At 51.6% G+C, this 23077-nt stretch overlaps 1 protein-coding gene across 1 annotated transcript in view; it reads right to left on the bottom strand.

The window, feature by feature from the left end:
- The window catches only part of PNPLA7 (patatin like phospholipase domain containing 7), a 182873-nt gene that overhangs the window by 29976 nt on the left and 129820 nt on the right, over window positions 1–23077 (bottom strand). The window contains exons 27-29 of the mRNA XM_054393395.1: window positions 19519–19675; window positions 5013–5129; window positions 1012–1081 (exon numbers count right to left, since the gene is read on the bottom strand). Coding sequence (XP_054249370.1) covers window positions 1012–1081; window positions 5013–5129; window positions 19519–19675 — 344 coding nt within the window. The remainder of the gene's footprint in view (window positions 1–1011; window positions 1082–5012; window positions 5130–19518; window positions 19676–23077) is intronic.

The following is a 23077-nucleotide window of genomic DNA, read 5'->3' as shown; positions in this document are numbered from 1 at the left end:
ACAAGAACCAAAGCAAGTGTCCCACAGGGCTGCCCCCACGTCCTGGCAGCAGAGCAGACAGTTCAGATCCTTCTCCTCTATTCAGTCAGTGAAGTATGTCACAGTTTTCCACCAGAGAAACTGAGAGGAGTGGACACAAATGAGAACCTCATCTGGCCTCTGCTGCAGGCCCTGGAGTCTCATTATTGGGCAAAGAGCTTCATTTATGGAGCATTTGGATCTTCAAATGTTTTGGTTGCCTTAGGTCTGATTTATGGCTAAGCCATCTGCACTTCACAGGGTGTTTGAAGGGACCTGAATGGTGCCAGTGGACTCATTTTCCCCTCTAAAGAGTGACTTAAGCAGCTCATTTCATTGCTTCCTAACAGCTCTGCTCCTTGTTATCTGCCTCCAAGTGCAGCTTGGTGCTCAGCAAATAACAGAGAAGGGATAAGCAAAAAGGGAAGACAAATTTGAGGTGAGGAAGGTTCCAGGAGCAAGAGGTGAAATTAAAGTGTGACACTGAGAGAGTCCAAGGGAGGGCTATGAGGATGCTGAAGGGACTGAAGCACTGCCCTGTGAGGAAAGGCTGAGAGCCCTGGGACTGGTTAGTGTGGAGAGCAGAAACTGAGAGGGGAGTTAATCAATGTTTATAAATATCTGAGGGCTGGGGGTCAGGAGGGAGGGGACAGGGACAGGCTCTGCTCAGTTGCACTATGGGGTAGGACAAGAGGCAATGGATGGAAACTCCAGCACAGGAGGTTCCACCTCAACAGGAGGAGGAACTTCTGCACTGTGAGGGTCACAGAGCCCTGGGGCAGGCTGCCCAGAGAGGTTGTGGAGTCTCCTCTGGAGACTTTCCAGACCCATCTGGATGTGTTCCTGTGTGACCTGTGCTGGATTCTATGGCCCTGCTCTGGCAGGGGGGTTGGACTTGAAGATCTCCAGAGGTCCCTTCCAACCCCTAACCTCCTCTGATCCTGTGATCATTATTTACAGCCTGCCACAGGAGCAGCCTGCCTGGCCACTCACCGTCAGTGTGGACCCTCATGGCTGAGGCAGTGATGTCAGTTGTGATGGTGAAGTAGGGAATCCACAGATCCTGCAACAGAGAAGGTGCTGGATTTACACATCTGTGCCCCTGCACTGCAGACACAAACCCCTGCATGGCTGCAGAGCAACCTGGCAGCCCCAGGCCTGAGCTGCTACTTCTGGGTCCTGTGCAGACACTTCATGCAGAACTGCGCCTCCAGCACTGAGTTCAGTTTTGGGTCCCCCACTTCAGGAAGGACATTGAGAAGCTGGAGCAGGTCCTGAGAAGGGCAACAAAGCTGGGGAAGGGTCTGGAGAACAGGGCTGGGGAGGAGCAGCTGAGGGAGCTGGGGGTGTTCAGTCTGGAGAAGAGGAGGCTGAGGGAGACCTCATTGCTCTCTGCAGCTCCCTGAGAAGAGGCTGCAGTGAGGTGAGGGTTGGGCTTCTCTCCCTAGTCTCAGGTGACAAAATGAGAAGAATGGCCTGAACATGTGCCAGGGGAGGTCTAGGTTGGAGATGAGGAAAAATTTCTTTGGTACAGGAGTGGTCAGGGATTGGCACAGGCTGCCCAGGGAGGTGGTGGAGTCCCCATCCCTGGAGGTGTACATGAAATGTGTGGCCATGGCACCTGGGGCCATGGTTAGTGGCCATGGTGGTGTTGGGCTGAGGGTTGGACTCCATGATCTCAGAGGCCTTTTCCAACCCAAACCATTCTATGATTCTATAACCAAGGCACACAAAAATCCTTTCCTCCTTTCTTCATTAGCAAACACTACTTGTTGGAGAAGACTGCCCAGAAGACAGAACAGCACAGGGACCTCAGCTCTCAAACCAGGAGTGCACCTCCTGTCTGACATCTCCTGCTGTTTCAGATGAAGTGTGGTGGCTCTGATGAGAGCTCTCATCTAAAGGGACCCCTGGGCTGTTCATTCCTGGAGGACCCCCTGCAGGCAAGGCTCACCCTTTGCACAGTCAGTGTTTACCCAGGCTGCTCAATACCTGCTGCTGCCCTGCAGACATGGCACTAAGCTGGAAGAGCTTTGCTCTCACCCAGCATGGCCACTCCTGCATTTCACCCAACTGCTTCTGCTCCAGGTGGAGTTCTTCCACCACACACAGCATCTTCCACAGCCATATTCACCAGGGAGGAACATGCAGCTACTCAGTCCCACCAACCCCAACCTAAGACAGGCAGCATCTTCCTTGCCTCAGTTCCTGAGACACCATAGCCCAAGACAAAGAAGGAAGATCATGAACCACAGAATCATAGAAGTGTCAGGGTTGGAAGGGACCTCAAGGCTCATCCAGTTCCAACCCCCCTGCCATGGCCAGGGACACCTCACACCACAGCAGGTTGCTCACAGCCACATCCAGCCTGGCTGCAAAAACCTCCAGGGATGAGGCTTCCACCACCTCCCTGGGCAACCTGTGCCAGTGTCTCACCACCCTCCTGGGGAAGAACTTCTGCCACAGTCTCTTGACTCAACAAGATGGAACCAGGAGTCATTCTGGCAGGAGATGCAGAGCAATGATTCTGAGACCCAAAGCTGCCTAGAGGCAGGGAGGACTACACTAAGCTCTGCAGCATGACCTACAGGAACAGGGGATCCTGCAAGGATCCTTGCTTGAGGTACTGCAGGGTAAAATAGCTGAGGAGTGTGATACATGAGGAAGAGGAGGACCTACAAGAAGAAAAACCAGGCCAAATGCTCTACAGGTTTCTCTGCCAGGGCTGGACCAAACCAACAAGCCCTGCTCATGGCCAGCTGCATTAAAAGTGTGTCCAGAAGGTTGAGGGAGGTTCTCTTCCCCCTCTACCCAGCCCTAGTTAGGCCACATCTGGAATACTGTGTTCAGTTCTGGGCTCCCCAGTTCAAGAGGGACAGGGAACCACTGGAGAGAGTTCAACAGAGAGCTATGAGGATGATTAATGGCCTGAAGCATCTCTGTGAGGAGCAAAGACTGAGAGCCCTGGGAGCCCTGGAGAAGAGAAGGCCGAGAGGGGATTTGACCAATGCCTACAAATATCTGAAGGGTGGCTGTCAGGAGGATGGAGCCAGGTCCTTTTCAGTGATACCCAGTGACAGGATGAGAGGCAATGGATGTGACCTCAATCACAGGAAATTCCATCTCAGCATGAGGGAAAACTTCTTTGGTGTGAGGGTGCTGGAGGCCTGGAGCAGGCTGCCCAGAGAGGTTGTGGAGTTTCCTTCTCTAGAGATCTTCAAAACCTGCCTGGATACCTTCCTGTGTGACCTGCCCTGGGTGATCCTGCTCTGGCAGGAGGCTTGGACTCAATCTCTGGAGATCCCTTCCAACCTCTACCTCTCTGTGGTTCCATGGCAGAGGAAGTTCTTATTGTGGTTTCAGCCATGTCTGTGCTTACATCCCACTGGCTGGAAAAACTGAATGGGAAGGTGAGGAGGACTTGCTTGAATAAACTGAATTGATGCCCAAGGAGAACAGCAGCTGACAGTTCACTGTCCATCAGCAAAGCTGGATGGCAACTGGAAAGGTGAAGCTGCTTTGCCATCCATGCAGCCCCAGCTCAAAGGCCAGGGTGCCTGGGCCTTTGTAGCATGGCTTTAATGTGCCCTAAACTGAAGAAAACCAGGATTTGGACTCCAGCTAGGGGCTGGAGCTGAGCAGCAGCCCCTCTCTGCTCACTCTGCACTTCTGGTGCCTGTTCCTGAGCTTTTCAGGATAAAACTCTGATCTACCAGGGGGCAAGTTGGCTTTTTTCTATCCATTTTAATCTCTTAAGCAGCTCTGCCAAGATGGTGGAATGGAGGGGGACTAACAGATGCTGCAGCACCAGAATCACAACCCAGCTGGTGGAAATGGCATGGGAAAGCAGCTGAGTCAAGTGAGGCTATGGGAGCACCAGGGGTGCCTCAGCCTGCTAAGGATCCCCTGATGGCTGCAGAGCTCAGAGCACCAACCACGTTTGAAACAGAAATAGGGCAAGAGGGAAAGAAGGAGGCCACCTGACACTCCCTGTCATGTTCCTGCAAGCACAGGCCTGAGGGAAGCTAAACCCAGACCTACCCCACAGTGACAAGGACTGCATTCTGCAGAGCTCCTGACAAGGACTGCACTCTGCAGAGCTCCTTCTGTTCCCATTGCAGACAGGGCAGCATTTGTCTGAGACACCACTTGATGAAAGCCTCTTCTGACTCCTCACACCTGAGCCTCCAGCTGGGATGATTTGCAAGAGCATTTTGTGCTTCTGGCATGAAGGACAGACACTGCACAGCCTGGTGTGGATGTGTTCATCCTGAGCCAGCAAGGTGCTCTGTGGCCAAGCAGCCAATTGTCTCCTGGGGTGCATTAAGAAGAGTGTGGCCAGCAGGTCGAGGGAGGGTCTCCTCCCCATTTACTCTGCCCCTGTGAGGCCACATCTGGAGTACTGTGCCCAGCTCTGGGCTCCTCAGTTCAAGAGATACAGACATCTGCTGGAGAAAGTCCAGCAGACGCTACAAAGCTGCTGAGGGGCCTGGAGCAGAGCTGCAGGAGGTGTGAGAAGCAAAGACTGAGAGCCCTGGGGCTGAGAGCCTGGAGAAGAGCAGCCCCAGAGGGGATCTGAGCAATGCTCAGCAACAGCTAAAGGCTGGGGGGCAAGAGGCTGGGGCCAGACTGCTCAGTGGTGCCCAGGGACAGGCCAAGGGGCACTGAGCACAAACTGGAACCAAGGAGGATCCATCTGAACAGGAGGAGAAACATTTTTAGGGTGAGGATGCTGGAGGCCTGGAGCAGGCTGCACAGAGAGGTTGTGGAGTCTCCTTGTGTGGAGAGCTTCCAGCCCCCCCTGGGCATTGTGCTCCTGGAGCAGGGGATTGGATTGGATGAGCTCCAGAGGTTCCTTCCAGCCCTCACCATGCTGGGATTCTCTGATTCTGTACTTAACTTGCCTTCAATCGTCTCCCATCTTGGCAAGGAATGAAGCTATTTCTGCTCCAGCAGAGCACAGGGCCTTCATTTACTGCACATGAACAACCTACCTCTATCTGCTTGTCTTTGAAGATGTTGTTGATGCTTTTGTTGAAAGCTGCCCCAGAAAACATGGAGGTTATTGGATAAGTCAGGTCTAGAATAGTCTTAAGCACTGAGTTCATAACCTAAAAAGGAAAAAAAGGAAAAGCATTTTAGAGGTCAATCTCTGCAAGAGTCCCTATCAATGTGTGTAACAAAGTGTGTGACTCCAGAGCCAGCACATTCCAGACTCATTCCAACATGTTGGAAGCATTGCTGCTGGAGTAGAGAAGTTGTCAAGGGGCAGAAATAAAATGACAAAAGCTACAGGCAGCATCTCCCTGCACAGGGCCACAAATTCCAGCAGCAGACTCTGCAGTCAGTTTGCAGTGAGGCTGTGGGAGGACAGCACACAGCTGCCTTCTAGGCTGCCAGTGACCACTGCCAGCTTCTGGGGGAGTTGGTCACCAAATGACACCCCCAGGTCCTTCTCCTCCAGGCTGCTCTTGAGCCACTCCTCACCCAGTCTGGATTTGTGCTTGGGATTGCCCCAACCCAGGTGCAGGACCTTGCACTTGGCCTTGCTGCAACTGCATGAGGCTGGCTTGGCCTCACCTCTCCAGCCTGTCCAGCTCCCTCTGGATGGATCCCTTCCCTCCAATACACCAACAGGGCCACACAGCTTGGTGTCATCTAAGAACCTGCAGAGGGTGCCTCAGTCCCACTGCCCATGGCACTGACCAATCTGATCAGTGATTACAGACCTCTGAGGGTTGGGGGGCAAGAAGAAGGGGCCAGGATCCTTCCACTGCTGTCCTGTGACAGGATGAGGGGCAACAGACAAACTGGAACCCAGGAGGCTCCATCTCAGCATGAGGAGAAACTTCTTTGGTGTGAAGGTGCTGGAGCCCTGGAGCAGGCTGCCCAGAGGGGTTGTGGAGTCTCCCTCTCTGGAGACTTTCAATCCCCATCTGGATGTGTTCCTGTGTGCCCTGCCCTGGGTGCCCCTGCTCTGGCAGGGAGGTTGGACTCAATCTAACCCCCAGCACCCTATGGTTCTGTGATTCTATGGAGAAGATGCTGCTGGCTCTCAGCCATCCCACAGTCACCTGTGGCTCACCAGTGTGGAGGGGAAGTCCCAAACCTGCACTCCAGGAGCCTCTGCATGGAGTCTCTTCTCATTTGTGGGGCACACCCCTTTTTAATTCCACTCTTAAATCTTTTCAGTGGCTTGCAGAGAGCTCTGTGTGGTGCCCTGGGACTGAGCAAGGCTCAGTCAGTCACACATCAGAGCTTTGCCCACACTCTCTCTGTCTCAGTGTCCTTTGGTCTGCATTCCCAAGCTGAGCTGTGGTGCTCTTCACCTGCTGGCAGTGGGATAGCACTGGGGGCACTCTCCATAAGCAGACAACCCAAACCTCAGGAGGTTCCTTCAAGCACTACAGGAATCTACACTGGAATTAAGTTTTCATGGATTAGTTTTATTCCTATTTCAGGTGCATCACATCTCTGCACTAACCTACAAGATAAAACCATGGAGATACCTCAACTACAGCCCAACGGAGATGAAACCATGGAGATACCTCAATTACAGCCAGCAGAAATAAAACCATGGAGATACCTCAACTACAGCCCAACAGAGATGAAACCATGGAGATACCTCAACTACAGCCAGCAGAGATGAAACCATGGAGATACCTCAATTACAGCCAGCAGAAATAAAACCATGGAGATACCTCAACTACAGCCAGCAGAGATGAAACCATGGAGATACCTCAACTACAGCCCAACGGAGATGAAACCATGGAGATACCTCAACTACAGCCCAGCAGAGATGAAACCATGGAGATACCTCAACTACAGCCAGCAGAAATAAAACCATGGAGATACCTCAACTACAGCCCAACGGAGATGAAACCATGGAGATACCTCAACTACAGCCCAGCAGAGATGAAACCATGGAGATACCTCAACTACAGCCAGCAGAAATAAAACCATGGAGATACCTCAACTACAGCCCAACGGAGATGAAACCATGGAGATACCTCAACTACAGCCAGCAGAGATGAAACCATGGAGATACCTCAACTACAGCCCAACGGAGATGAAACCATGGAGATACCTCAACTACAGCCCAACGGAGATGAAACCATGGAGATACCTCAATTACAGCCAGCAGAAATAAAACCATGGAGATACCTCAACTACAGCCCAACAGAGATGAAACCATGGAGATACCTCAATTACAGCCAGCAGAAATAAAACCATGGAGATACCTCAACTACAGCCCAACAGAGATGAAACCATGGAGATACCTCAACTACAGCCCAACGGAGATGAAACCATGGAGATACCTCAACTACAGCCAGCAGAGATGAAACCATGGAGATACCTCAACTACAGCCCAGCAGAGATGAAACCATGGAGATACCTCAACTACAGCCCAACGGAGATGAAACCATGGAGATACCTCAACTACAGCCAGCAGAGATGAAACCATGGAGATACCTCAACTACAGCCCAGCAGAAATAAAACCATGGAGATACCTCAACTACAGCCCAGCAGAAATAAAACCATGGAGATACCTCAACTACAGCCCAACGGAGATGAAACCATGGAGATACCTCAACTGCAGCCCAACAGAGATGAAACCATGGAGATACCTCAACTACAGCCCAGCAGAAATAAAACCATGGAGATACCTCAACTACAGCCGAATGGAGATGTAACCATGGAGATACCTCAACACCCCCAGCCCCCTCAGCCTCACCTCACAGGGCTGTGCTCCAGACCCCTCCCCAGCCTTGCTGCCCTTCTCTGGACACCTTCCAGCATCTCAACATTTCTCTTGAATTGAGGGGCCCAGAACTGGACACAGGACTCAAGGTGTGGTCTAACCAGAGCTGAGCACAGGGCAGGATGACTTCCCTGCTCCTGCTGGCCACACATTCCTGATCCAGGCCAGGATGCCATTGGCCTTCTTGGCCACCTGGGCACACTGCTGGCTCATGTTGAGCTGCTGTCAACCAGTACCCCCAGGTCCCTCTCTGCCTGGCTGCTCTCAGCCACTCTGCCCCCAGCCTGTAGTGCTGCTTGGGGTTGTTGTGGCCAAAGTGCAGCACCTGGCACTTGGACTTGTTGAATGCCATCCTGTTGGACTCTGCCCATCTGTCCAGCCTGTCAAGGTCCCCCTGCAGAGCCCTTCTAACTTCTAACAGATCAACACCTGCTCCCAGCTTGGTGTCATCTGCAAACTTACTGATGATGGACTCAATCCCCTCATCCAGATCATCAATAAGGATATTGAACAGGATTGGGCCCAACACTGGTCCCTGGGGGACACCACTAGTGCCTGGCTGCCAGCTGGCAGTGGCACCATTCACCACCACTCTCTGGGCTCTGCCCTCCAGCCAGTTCCTAACCCAGCACAGTGCTGCTGTCCAAGCCACAGGCTGCCAGCTTGGCCAGGAGTTTGCTATGGGGGTGGTGTCAAAGGCCTTGCTGAAGTCCAGGCAGACTACATCCACAGCCTGCCCCACATCCAGCAGGTGCTCACCTGAGCATAGAAGGAGATCAGGTTGGTGAGGCAGGACCTGCCCTTCCTAAATCCATGTTGGCTGGGCCTGATTCCTTGGCATCCTGCAGGTGCACTGCGATTGCCCCCAAGACAATCTGCTCCATGATTTTCCCTGGCACTGAGGTCAGGCTGACAGGCCTGGAGTTTCCAGGTTCCTCCATCCAGCCCTTCTTGTGGATGGGCATCACCTTGGCCAGCTTCCAGTCATCTGGGACCTCTCCAGTGAGCCAGGACTGGTGGGAAATGATAACCAGTGGCTTGGCCAGCTCATCTGCCAGCTCTCTCAGCACCCTAGGATGGATCCCATCCAGTCCCATGGACTTGTGAGGATCCAAGTGGCTCAGCAGGTCTCTAACTGCTTCCTCCTGGATTTCTGAGGGACTGTACTGCTCCCTGATCCCATCAACCAGTTCAGGAAGCCACTTGTCCTGAAGCCCTCATGTCTTACTGTTGAAAATGCAACAGAGGACCAAAACCCTCAGTTATCTCCTTCACAATTCAACAAGGCTTCACTGAGTGAAATATTTCTTTTAAAGGAAACATCTTCTCTCTCTCCATGTCCTCTATATTCTAACAACCAGCTTCACAGGTGAGAGAGAATTGTACCCCCCAGGCAGACATCTACAGCAGGAAACAGCCCTCAAGGCTCTGTGACCAACATCTGGCTGTGCTCTAGTGACAGTTTAAAGAGCAGCAGGATTAGCCTCCACTGGCAGGTCCAGCTGCTTTGAAACATGCATTCAGTATCTGTCCAGAGAATACAGCTCCAAGTATCAAAAATAAATGACAAGAGGACCCTTAAACTCAAGTGGATGAAGAGGAAACACAGGAAAATGTAAAAGCCTTAGCACAAAACCCAGCTATGAACCTGCCACAGATTCACAGATTGCACTGGGTTGGAAGGGAGCCTCAGAGATCATCTTCTCCAAGCCCCTGCAGGCAACTAGATCAGGCTGCCCAGGGTCACAGCAAGGCTGACCTGGAATGTCCCCAGGGATGGGGCCTCAAACACATCCCTGGGCAGCCTGTTCCAGGACTTCATCACTCTCACAGTAAAGAATTTCTTCATGTCCAACCTAAATCTTCCCTGCTCCAGTTTCAAATCATTGTGCCTCCTCCTTTCCCCACAGCCCTTCTGAACAGTCCCTCCCCAGCTCTCCTGGAGCCCCTTCAGGCACTGGCAGGCAGCTCTAAGGTCTGCTTGGAGCCTTCTCCAGGCTGAGCAGCCCCAACTCTCTCAGCCTGTCCCCATAGCAGAGGTTCTCCAGCCCTCTGACCATCTTTGTGGCCTCCTCTGGACCCTCTCCAGCAGGTCCACATCCTTCTTGTGTTGGGGGTCCCATATCTGGACACAGCCCTGCAGGTGAGGTCTCCCCAGAGCAGAGCAGAGGGGCAGGATCCTCTCTCTCCATCTGCTGGCTGTGCTTCTCTGCATGCAGCCCAGGCTGCCCTTGGCCTTCTGTGCTGCCAGTGCCCACTGCTGGCTCCTGTCCAGCTTCTCCTCCACCAGCACCCCCAAGTCCTTCTCTGCAGGGCTGCTTTCTACCACCTCATCTCCCAAGCCTGGATTGATAGCAAGGATTGCCCTGACCTAGGTGCAGGACCTTGCACTCTGCCACCTTCATTCCCATTTTCATTTTGGGTTCCAGTGGGGTGAGGACACTGCACCAACCTAACTGCAGACCTGCTACCCTCAGCTTCAGAGTTAGGTGGAATCAGTTTGTACTTAAAACAGGGATTTGGTCTCTGGTATGACTTAGAAGGATAAAATCAGGGAGAGGCATTGACAGAAAGTCCTTTACTTAACACTGAGGGAAGCTGCTCCAACTCAGCACCGAGCAGCAGGCTCTGCTTGTCGCAAATGATCTTTAGAATGCTGAACCTCTACACCCTCCCTGCAATTAGTGCTCACAGCAATCTCAACATCAAGAAAATACTTCTCATTAATGGCTATTCCTTCATATTCTCATGTCTCAGAACTGGAAAATGCCCTTTCAGCTGGCAATGATGGCCAGCAACTTCCCTCAGCCTTCCCAGAATAGCTGCTGCCACCTACCCCTCTCAAGACAAATCAAGTTCAAGATCAGCCTTTGGAAAGGCAGCTGGAGCCTTCTGACTCTGCTCTGCTTCACACTACCAAGGGCCAACACCAATGTCTCCAAGACACAGCTTCAGCTCCTGACAATCCACAGCCTTAGAGCATCTCCACCAGTTCCTGAGGAGACAGGAAGGTATTTGACAGTTCTTAACTTCTCCTGAGCCTTCCTTCCCACAGCTCTGCTGCAGGATGGGCTTTCTTTCTGAAAGATCTTCAGTCCCAAAGTGTGGTGGGTTGAAAATCCCCCCCAAGATGCAGTTTGCCAGACCAGCTCAGTTTGGAAGCAAATGGAAGCTGTATTTACAAGCCAGACTACAATCTGCAGTGGAATGCAAGGAACGTGTGCAAACAGACAGGAGTTACAATATTTACAGGGATTTACAATTAGCAAGCAGCACAAGGACCCCCTGGCCAAAGAGCTCCAACAGCTTCCCCTTCCCTGCCTTCCCCTCACCCCCTGTACAAAGGGAAGAGAGAGAAGCAGAGAAAGTTAACAGCAGACAAAACAATGCAGCAAAGCCTGTTAGCATCTCCCCAGTGAAGAAGCAAGCAGAGAAAGAAAAAGATCCAAACCTTATGGGAGCTATCCCTCCAATGGGATTGTTTAGAATAATCCTTAGTTTTCCTTTTTACACCCAACAGTGATTTATTTACATTCTTACTACTTTCTACTCAAGATCTGTGAAAAATTTTAAAGGCATAGCCTAAAACTACCACACAAAGTGACTTTTTTAAAGCCACCCCATGGTAAAAGTCAGCTTCAACAAGGAAGGGAAATAGTTCAGCTCTCAGAGCAGACCAAGAGCAAACACACATGGTGATGGACAAAAAACCCTAAACTGCACTCTCTAGCAGAGTGGAGGTCAGATGGTGTCCAAACCCTGGATAACCCCAGGAGTTTTCAGTGTTCTGGGCATAAAACCAAACCCAAATGAAACCCAAAACCAAACCAAACACAAACCAAATCCAAACCCAAACCAAACCCAAAACCAAAGCAAACCCAAACCCAATCTAATCCAAACCAAATTCAAAACCAAATCCAAACCAAAACCAAACCCAAACCAAATCCAAAACCAAAACCAAACCTAAATCCAATCCAAACCAACCCCAACCCAAATCCAAACCAAACCAAATTCAAAACCAATCCAAACCCAAATCTAAAACCAAACCTAAATCCAATCCAAACAAACCCCAACCCAAATCCAAATCCAAACCAAACCCAAACCAAATCCAAAACCAAAACCAAACCTAAATCCAATCCAAACCAACCCCAACCCAAACCCAAATCCAAACCAAACCCAAACCAAATCCAAATCCAAACCCAAATCAAAAACCAAACCCAAATCCAGTCCAAACCAAACCAAACCCAAACCAAATCCAAAACTAATCCAAACCCAAATCTAAAACCAAACCTAAATCCAATCCAAACAAACCCCAACCCAAATCCAAACCAAAACCAAATCCAAATCCAAACCAAAACCAAACCCAAACCAAATCCAAAACCAAAACCAAACCTAAATCCAATCCAAACCAACCCCAACCCAAATCCAAACCAAACCAAATTCAAAACCAATCCAAACCCAAATCAAAAAACAAACCCAAATCCAGTCCAAACCAAACCAAACACAAACCAAATCCAAATCAAGTCCAAACCCAAAGAAAAACAGAACAAACCAAAACCAAACCAAAGCACAAGGCCAGAGGAAACTACTGTTGCAAGAACCAAAATCAAAACAGCAGACCAGATTGAGTATTTTTTCAACTACTTGTCCTGGTTAGAGCATGACCAGAACTGATCCTGCTCAGTGCTGTCACTGCCCAGCTCAGGCTCTGCTCACTGAGGCACCTTCTGCAGTTCAGGACAGGTTTGCACAGCCAGGGGCTGGACCTGGCAGGGAGAAGCTGATGAGGAGAGCTCCTGCCAAGGGCTGGGCTGCAGAAAGGGTCTGGCTTGGACTTGCTTTGCTACAGACTAAGGGCACTGCCACAGCTTGTGCCCCACCTTGGGGGGCAGGAAGGCAGAGGTGGCACACAGGTGACCCTCAACTGCCCAACAAGGGAGTGCAGCCCATGGAGGGCATTGTGAGGAGCAAGCTGAGGGATCACCAGGGTCAAGCCTCTCAATGGTTGGTGTCACAGAACCAAAGAATCATAGAATTCTCAGGCTTGGAAGGGACCTCAAGGCTCAGCCAGTTCCAACCCCCCTGCCATGGCCAGGGACACCTCACACTACAGCAGGCTGGCCAGAGCCACATCCAGCCTGGCTGCAAAAACCTCCAGGGATGAGGCTTCCACCACCTCCCTGAACAACCTGTGCCAGTGTCTTTCATGGGGAAAAACTTCCTAACATCCAATCTGAATCTCCCCACTTCTAGTTTTTTTCCATCCCCCCAGTCCTATCTCTTCCTGACACCCTAAGAAGTCCCTTCCCAGCTTTCTTATAGGCCCCAGGAGGACTCTGTCCCTTCTGTCTTCCATCCTGATCCCTGTGTTCCTTAACTGAATTCCAGAATCCAGCTCCTGAATCCAGCTCCCATCTGCTGCTGAGTCCAGTCTGGGACTTGTCCAGTGCCTGCCCCCAGCATCAGTGGTGCCAGTGGTGCCATGATTGCCATCAGGGGTTGGGCTCCCCATTGGTTTGTGTCTCTCTGTCTCTATTCCACTGGATTGTTCTCATTTCCATCCCAGCTGGGTTAGTTTCTTTCCCATCCCATCCATCTCTCTCCCTCATTCCCTTTCTCTTCCCTTTGAGAAGGCAGAGGGGTTCCCACAGAGCATCTGTCCCCCATCTAGTGACCTGCCCAGCCCTAAGCATTGACACTACTGGGGACAGCATCCAGGATTTCCTTCAGAGCCTTTTCACTGTTCACATACAGAGTTACAATGCAACAAGCAAAAGAATTCACAGAGAAAGAAAAAGATGTAAAAGGCAAAATAAAAACATAACTCAGGCCAACAGCCTCAGCTAAATAGCTCCACAGGGATGTGTTTATCCTGAAGGCTGGAATTCCAGATACTGGAAAGACAGAGTTAAAGGTATTTATACTATTAAGAAAGCAGGAGAAAATGAAAATTAATCCATCTGTGAAACCAGAGGCACCTCAGAGGCAGGCAAAGGTGAGCAGCAAGGTAAGCAAATGGGTTTGAAATGAGATGGAGCTGTTGTGACCCTGGGTGATGGTTTGGTGCCTGCAGTGAGCATCACAAAGCCAGGGGCTTGCTGCACACAACCTTCCCTCTGCACAGCTCAAGCTGCAGTGCTTGAGCGAGGCTCAACTTCAACAGCCCAAGCAAGAGGATTGAAATAGTGAATATGAAGCATCAGGCCTCAGAGGAAAAGAGATTCCTGCTGTCCCTCTTGATGTGCTCTTGTGACCAAGAAGGCAAATGATCTTCTGAGGTGCACCAAGAGTGTGGCCAGCAGGGCAAAGAAGTTCTCTCCCTCTACCCTGCCTTGGTGAGGCCTCACCTGGAGAACTGTGTCCAGCTCTGGGCTCCCCAGTTTAAGGACAGGGAACTGCTGCAGAGGGTACAGCAAAGGGCTACTGAGGAGATTGGAGCCTCTCTCAGAGGAGAGATTGAGAGACCTGGGGCCTGAAGAAGAGCAGCCTGAGGGGGGATCTGATCAATGCTGATCAATACTTCCAAGGGTGGGTGCCAGGAAGATGGGGCCAGGCTTTTTTCAGTGGTGCCTGTGACAGGATAAGGGAGAACTGGCACAGAGGAGAACATAGGAAGTTCCATCTGAACAGGAGGAGGACCTGTCCAGGTCCCTCTGGATGGATCCCTTCCCTCCAGCCTGTCTGCTGCACCACACAGCTTGGTGTCATCAGCAAACCTGCTGAGGGTGCACTCAGTGCCACTGTCCATGGCACCAACAAAGATGTTGAACAAGCCTGGTGCCAGGTCTGATCCCTGAGGGGCTCCAGTTGTCCCTGGACTCCACTGGGACATGGAGCCATTGACAGCCACTCTTTGGGTGCAGCCATCAAGCCACTTCTTTATCCACTGAATGGTCCTCCATGGGGAAAGGAGCCTTTGTGGTGCCCCCCACACTTTCCTCACTGTCCCTTCCACAGAGCCATGCAGGACAATTCCACTCTGCCACCATGTTCCTACTCTGTGCTCCTGAGCCATCCTAACCTCTGCCCTGCCCCAGCACAGCAGGGAGCACCTTTTCTTTTTTTCCCCTCAAAACAACAGATGTCATGGATCAAGAAGAACACTGGGATCCAGCCTGGGTGTAGCTTGATCTGACCCAACCTGGGGCTGCTGGTTCTGCCTCCCTGCTGCTCTGGGCCAGCCCAGCTGCCTTTGCAGGAGCTGAGCTGGCCAGAAAGCAGCAACCATAGACAAAACAGAGCTGAATTCTTGGCCAGCTCAGCTCATTAAAGCACAGCACCTCCCACTGCACAAACACCAGGGCAGAGCTAGGGAAAGGCTCAAGGCTGCAACCTCAGAACCCTCCTCCATTTATTTTAGCTGTCAGGCAATCACAGGCAGCAAAGGGCTGCAGCATCCTACCCGTAGTTCTCATGATGGGAAGCTTTTCAGCTCCACATTCCTACAACCCAGACTCCCTTCCAGAGCAGAACATTCCATTCCTTGTGAAATATTTATACTTGGCAATATTAATTCTCCAATTAAAAACAAAACCACCCAGAAGGGAAAAAAAACCCAAAGATCTGCAAATATTAAAGCTTTTGGTTGGTTGGTTGGTTGGACACAGGTCCAGAAGACACACAGAGGCAACAGACTGCCACTAGCCTCTCTGTGTTCTGACCCCCCCAAAAAAGAGTCATTTATTTGTTTGCTGCTTCATTAAGTCCAGAAAACAGAGGCCATTAAAAAAGAGCCTTTCTCCCAGCCCTGGGTGCACAGCCAGAGCCATGCCAATGGCTACAAATACCAAAAGGAGGAATAAGTGCAGGACCAAAGCAGCACTTCTTTTGATGGATTGAGAAAACAAATAAGCATCAGAGTGATCTAATCCATCACAACAAAGACATCCCCAAACCCCCCACACAGTCTAACAAAGCCAGGCTGTGAGGTTTTGCACAACAAGCACTCAGCAATAACCTGCACCAGCAAAAGCTCAGAGGCTGCAAAGCAGCAGAATCAGCAGGTCCTCCAGCAGGGAGTACTCAAAAGTCTTTTTGGTTGAACAAAGGGTAGTCCCCAGAAGAGCTCCTCCATAGCAGCTGCCCCTCCAGCAGTGCTCCTGATCTGCAGGACAGCAGGAAAGGTCCTGGAAAAGGAGGAACAGGAGGAAAGTGCAACAGGTCCCCCAGGGAGGTGGTTGAATCCCCATCCCTGGAGGTGTTTAAAAGACACAGAGATGTGGTGCTGAGGGATATGGTTTACAGATTCACAGATTGCACTGGGTTGGAAGGGACCCTCAAAGATCATCTTGTCCAGTCAGCAGGGACAGCTCCAACTAGATCAGGCTGCCCAGGGCCACATGGAGTCTGATCTTGAAGGTCTCCAGGGATGGGGCCTCAACCACAGCCTTGGTAGACTTAGAGAATGGTGGCACTCAAAGGCCACAGGCTCACAGCTCACAGGATGTTAGGGGTTGGGAGGGACCTCTGGAGATCATCCAGTCCAACCCCCTGCCAGCGCAGGACCATAGAATCCAGTGCAGGTTGCACAGGAACACATCCAGACAGGGCCTGAAAGTCTCCAGAGAAGGAGACTCCACAACCTCTCTGGGCAGCCTGCTCCAGGGCTCTGTCACCCCCACAATAGAGAAGTTCTTCCTCATCTTGAGGTGGAACCTCCTGTGCTGGAGTTCATATTCATTGCCCATTGTCCTATCCCAGGGCACAAGCCAGCAGAGGCTGTCCCTGTCCCTTCCTAAAGGTCTTCTCCAACCCAAACCATTCTGTGTTTGGGCACTGGGAATGTGAGGTTTATCTGCTGGCTTGGTGACCCTGCTCACACTTGGTGCCTCCAGGTGGACCTTCTAGGAACCCCCAAGAACCCTTCCTGCTGTTACACACAGAGCTGCTGCCCCTCCCTGCTCAGGCTACAGCTGCTGCAACACAATACAGGAGAAGGTAACTCAGAATAGCCACTGGGAACAGGATTTGTAAACCCCTCCAACCACTTTGTACATTGGCTGTGAGCTGATCTCACAGAGAGGGCTTTCAAGGCTTGCTTCAATTTACAATGCACCCAATTCTGCTGGGCTGAGCTGCCAGCAGTGAAAGAGCTTCAAACAGAGCAGGCTTTGTTTGGGTTTTTTTTTCTCCCTTCTCAAACCCTTGACAGTTTCTGGTTTGGATGTGGACCTGGCAAATGTGTCAGAACACTCACTAAAAGCTTCAAGAGAAGCCATTCTTTATTAATAAGATAAAATGGCTGCTCTAACAGAGGTCATTAACCTCTCCTCTAGCTACTTACCTGCAAAGTTCAAGGTACCCACACCTGAAAGGGCCCAAGGCTGGGCCAAATCCTGCCTTGCACTTTGTGAGCTGTTCTCTGAGTTTTGCAATCTGTCTTCAAAAGTTAATCAATAGATTAAAAATGTCTCCATTTCATTTTGCACTGTTGCTGGTAAATGTAAAGGTGATTGCAGATCAGGCTGGAGAGCTCAGGAGCTGCAGTGTTGGAAATGAAGCCTCCTTTGATGGTAGCACAGCCCTGAGAAGCCCAGAAAAGAGCATTTCCAGCTCTGCATCATCCCCTGTGCAGGAGAGAGTTAATAAATGAGGAAATAATCCTCTGGACAAATGCAGGGAGGAAAATTCCATCACTCCAGCCTGAGAAAGAGCAAGGGAGAGAGGGCAGCTGGAGGCTGGGCCAACACTGCAAGGAGGTTTCACCACACACCTGCCCTGTTCCAGAGCTGTCCTGTAGGAGTTTGGTAGTGAGCAGTGTGGGAAATGAGGGGTGCAAGGTTAAATGGATGTCTGGCACAGCACAGTAGGTTTTATGTCCTTCATCTCCAGCCTCCTCCCCCTTTGTGGCTCCAGCAAACTGCTCTGTACCATGAACAGTTCATCTTCTGTGTGCTTCCCAACCCAGCCAAGTACAGGCAGCTCTTGAACAGCAAGCACAAACCCCACATTCTTCCAGCAAATGGTGACAAGGAGGGGAGCCAGAGTCTCCCCAGTCGTCTACCAGGACAGCATCAATGCCATGGCCTCAGTATGTGTTTTCATGACCCAGGCTACCAAGCTTGCAAAGTAAGAGGCACCTCACCAACACACAGCAGATCTTGTCTCAAAGCCATGGCAGGTGAGAAGACCTTTGGACAGGGTAAGGAGTGTAAGAGCCAACTACAGACTCACAGATTAAGAGCATGGTTTAAATTGGAAGGGACCACAAAGATCATCCAGTCCCAACCCCTGCCATGGGCAGGGACACCTCCCACCAGCCCAGCTTGCTCAAGGCCTCATCCAGCCTGGCCTTCAACACCTCCAGGGAGGGGACAGCCACAATCTCCCTGGGCAACCTGTGCCAGTCTCTCCCCACCCTCACTCTCAATAATTTCTTCCTCATCTCCAGTCTCAATCTCTTCTCTCCCAGCTCAAAGCCATTGTCCCTCATCCTGGCCCTTGTCCAAAGTCCCTCCCCAGCTCTCCTGGAGCCCCTTCAGGAAGGCTGGAAGGCTGCTTTAAGGTCTCCCTAGATCCTTCTCTTCTGCAGGCTGAACAGCCCCAACTCTCCCAGCCTGTCCCCACAGGGGAGGTTCTCCAGCCCTCTGATCATCTCTGTGGCCGCCTCTGGACCCCATCCTGCAGTTCCACGTCTCTCTTATTCTGGGGGCCCCAGAGCTGGAGGCAGTGCTGCAGGTGGGGTGTGAGCAGAGCAGAGCAGAGGGCAGAATCCCCTCCCTGTGCTGCTGCTCTCCCTGCTCTGGATGCAGCTCAGCACACAGCTGCCTGCTGGGCTGCCAGGGACCATTGCTGGCTCCTGGGGAGTTTGTCACCAACTGACACCCCCAAATCCTCCTTGAGACTCCTGTTTCCCCTAAAACTCAAGGCCTAATCAGACCCAGAGCTTAATCTAACATAGAGAATCCCCTGAGTCACTTCCCCCTTGAGAACCAACACAAAAATGTGGTTTTCATGGGAACACACAGAGCTGTAACCAGCAAACTCCAGGAAGAACTCTAATGCTGTTCAATCCCCTTGACCCAGTGCCAACCTGGTGCTGGTGCAATTCTTCCCAACATCTCCCCAATGAATCAATTCTCCCCCAGAAGTCACTATTCAAAACAACCTTCCTAACCCCTGGTTCAACTATGAAAAGATGGTTTTGTTTGTGCCAAGTATTTCAAGTTCAGAGCTCCTCCTGAAGCACAGCACCAGCAGCACTCTGGGGCTGTCAGGCTTCCCCACAATGAGAGATGTTGTAGTTAGTGTAGAGAAGGTTTACCTCTGCCAATCAGTTCCACTGAAAGATGACAGCATGTGAGAATGAAAGAGAGAGAATTACACAACAGAGAAAAACACAGTTGCTGAGAGTTGGAAAGGAAACAGATTCCAGCACACAACTGGAGGGGATAAAACAGAGGCAAAGAGAGGCAAACATCACTCTGCCTCCACAGCCTGGCTGGGGTTTGTGCAGAGCGGAGTCAGGAGCTATCCCCTCAGCCATTCCCATCTCACAGAATCATAGAATGGTCAAGGCTGGAAGGGACCTCTAAAGGTCATCCAGGCTGACCTCCCCACAGTCAGCAGGGACATCCTGCACTAGAGCAGGTCGCCAGTGGGACCCGGAGCAGCTCTCCCAGCCTGCCCCACACCCAGGGCCCATCTGAAGGCACTGACCCCAAGGTGCCAACGGCTGCTCTCTCCTTGGGCTCTGCCTGCTCAGGCCTGGTGTCAGCTGCACCCTCCCAGCACTCACCATGGCCCACTGCCTGGCTTTGATCCTCATCTGGTTGTAGCTGCGCTCCTCGGCGTACAGGGCACTCATGAAGGCTCCGATGGAGGTTCCTCCGATCATGTCCACCGGGATGCCAGCCTCGATCAGCGCCCGGATAACCCCCACCTGGGAGCAGCCCCTGTGCAGGGACACCAACAGGAAAGGCAGCATCAGACAAACAGCCCCTGACAGAGCATCAAGACGTGGCTGACAGCTCCTAAGGGAGCACTGATGTGGGCTGGCTGAGCAGCCAGTCTGTGGCTACCGGAGCCTCAGGGCCAGGAACAAACACGAGGGGTGTGGGCTGATGGATGGGCTGCAGCACGAGCAGCATGGCCAGCAGATCCAGAGAGGGCATTCTGCCCCCTGCGCTGCTCTGGGGACACCTCACCTGCAGTGCTGTGTACACAAGAGACACATGGAGCTGCTGGAGCAGGTCCAGAAGAGGCCACAAAGGTGATCAGAGAGCTGGAGCACCTCTCCTACAAAGACAGGCTGGGAGAGTTGGGGCTGTTCAGCCTGGAGAAGAGAAGGCTCCAGGGAGACCTCAGAGCTGCACTTCAAAACCTGAAGGAGACCTACAGGAAGGCTGAGGAGGGACTGTTCAGAAGGGGATAGGACAAGAGGCAATGGTTTGAAAGAGGAGGGCAGAGTTAGGTTGGCCAGCAGGAGGAAGTTCTGCACAGTGAGGGTGGTGAGACACTGGAACAGGTTGCCCAGGGAAGTGGTTGAGGCCTCATCCCTGAAGACATTCAAGGTCAGATTCAATGTGGCCCTGGGCAGCCTGATCTAGTTGGAGGTGTTCCTGCTGCCTGCAGGGGGGTTGGACAAGATGACCTTGAGGCTCCCTTCCAACCTGATGCAATCTGTGAAATCTGCAGCCAGGCTCTCCAAGGACCCCAGGGAATATGGCTGACCCAGGCTGGCTTCAGTCTGAAAGGCAGCGACAGGAAACCAACAGCCAGGAACCAATGGAGAAATCAATGTGGCTTTAAGGGAGCAGGGCATCAAAAAGTCAACTAAGGTTCCTCCTAAGCAGCCAAAACCACCTGGATTTCAGAGACCTTTCTACAGGTTTCTTTTCCAGTGATTGTGCAAAGAAACTCAGCCAGCCTGGGATCGTGGGATGGGTCCCTGCATGGATTAATGATGAGTGTGAAGATGGAGAGCAAAGAGCAAGAAGAGATAAGGAGTGATGAGAAAGGTCTGCACACAGACCTGGAAAGAGGCAGACAAGGAAGCAGCACGTGAGGATGACACAGATTCTTCCAGGTTAGTTAATGCATTCCTTGATCCAGGAAGCACAGAAGGAATTTGGAGTGATGAGGGAGCTGAGTGATAAACAACAGATGAACCTCAGTGCTGGTGCCCTGCAGCAATGAGCTCTGTGCTCACACAGAGATTCTGCAACCATTGTGGATATCCTCTGAAAAACATTAGCTGAGTGTTCAGTGCAAGTTCTAAAAGCAAACCAAAGACCAGAATAAGGCAGAAAATGTAAGGACAAACAGCCAGGACGGACCAACATCTGGAGAACTGCAAGCAAGCTCTGACTCCTCACTGAAAAAACACAACACAAACAGAATGACAGAATGGGAAGAGTTGGAAGGGACCTCTGGAGATCGTGGAGGCCATCTCCCCTGACAAAAAAGGTCACACCCAGGGCAGGTCACACAGGAACACATCTAGATGGGGCTTGAAAGTCTCCATTGAAGGAGACTCCACAACCTCTCTGGGCAGCCTGCTCCAGGGCTCCAGCACCCTCACAGTGAAGAAGTTTCTCCTCGTGTTGAGGAGAAATGACACAGAGAAGCACAAAAGATGACCAGGACATGGAAGTGACATCACAAGAGAAGAAATCAGACCTGAATCTCTGACTGGGAAGATAATGATGGATGTGAGACACACAGGGAAGACACCAATGATATCACCAGGCAGGAGGCTTCATGTGAAGGAAAGGATCCACACTCAGACATGTGCATGGAAAGCACAAACTGGGCATGAAAAATTGGAGCTGCAACCTCACGTTCAGGAAGCTCAGACCCTGTGCAGCATGGCAGATAGTCATTACTGAAGCAATCACTGCTGCCCAGCACCAGAGAGTCATAGAACCACAGAATGGGTTGGGTTGGAAGGGACCACAAAGATCATCCAGTCCCAACTCCCTGCCATGGGCAGGGACACCTCCCACCAACCCAGGGTGCTCAAGGCCTCATCCAGCCTGGCCTTCAACACCTCCAGGGAGGGGACAGCCACAACCTCCCTGGGCAACCCCTTCCAGTCTCTCCTCACCCTCACTCTCAATAATTTCTTCCTCATCTCCAGTCTCACTCTCCCCTCTCCCAGCTCAAAGCCATTGTCCCTCATCCTGGCACTCCCAGCCCTTGTCCAAAGTCCCTCCCCAGCTCTCCTGGAGCTCCTTCAGGTACTGGAAGGCTGCTCTGAGGTCTCCCTGGAGCCTTCTCTTCTCCAGACTGAACACCTCTGACTCTTCCAGCCTGTGTCCATAGGGGAGGTTCTCCAGCCCTCTGATTATCTTCATGGCCTCCTCTGGACCTGCTCCAGCAGCTCCAGGTCCTTCTTGTGCTGGGGCCACCAGACCTGGACAGAGTGCTGCAGATGGGGTCTAAGCAGAGCAGAGCAGAGAGGGAGATCTTATAAACAGCTCTTAGAAGCAGCAAATCCTGAAGGGAGGGAGACCTCACTGTGCCTGCCCACTCTGCAGCACCCCAGCAGCACTGGAGGCTGCCTGCCTGCTTACCATGGCCTCTGGCTTCAAATCCTTTGTGCCTTTAATACCAAACCTGGCAGTCAGTTCACTCCACCTGGAGAGATGCTGTGCAGCCTAAGCCACCCAGCAGTAAAACCTGACCTTTCCCCATCTTCAGCCCATTTCCCTCTTCCCCCCCACTTTGCTCTATTTCTGTCCTTTCTCCCCTTGCTGTTTACATCTATAAATACTTGCCAGCAGCTGCCAAGCCCACCGCAGGTGGCATCTGGCCAAGCTATGCCTACCACGTTCTTTCCATCTGAATAAATCCCCTCCAGCTGCTGAAATGCTTTGGGACAGGTTCTGGGGTAGAGTGGTGCAAATGACTTCAATGACAGATCCCTGGCTGGTGTAATCCAAGAGCAGAAAAGGCCTCATTTAGTTTCCCTCTCCAAATTCTCCTTCCCCTGCTGCTTCTCATGAAATGCCCTAAGTTAAAAGAGTTCTATCTTTATCCCTGCCAGAGGTGCCCTTTGTTTCCAGGCTTTTAGATCAGAGCTATTTTTGCAACCTGCTGCCTTATCCTGTGTGTAAGTCACTAGCTGACACTGATGCTCTGCTGAGGAAGAGATCCCAGACTACCCAACCTGCTCTCCAGAGAAAGTCTCCATCAGATGGATTTGTCAAGACATGCTGAGCACTGCAAAACATTTCCTGCTTGGAGTGCAATTATAAACTGGCCAGGACTAGCTCCAGATAGAATTCTCTCTCTTTAACCTCTTCTCATTCATAGAATCCAGGAATCATTTTGGTTGGGAAAGATCAAGTCCC

The sequence above is a fragment of the Indicator indicator genome, chromosome 28, assembly GCF_027791375.1.
Source record: "Indicator indicator isolate 239-I01 chromosome 28, UM_Iind_1.1, whole genome shotgun sequence".
Classification (NCBI taxonomy): Eukaryota; Metazoa; Chordata; class Aves; order Piciformes; family Indicatoridae; genus Indicator; species Indicator indicator.
The sequence above is the reverse complement of the archived record's forward strand: the minus strand, read 5'-3'. Positions and strand labels throughout refer to the sequence as shown.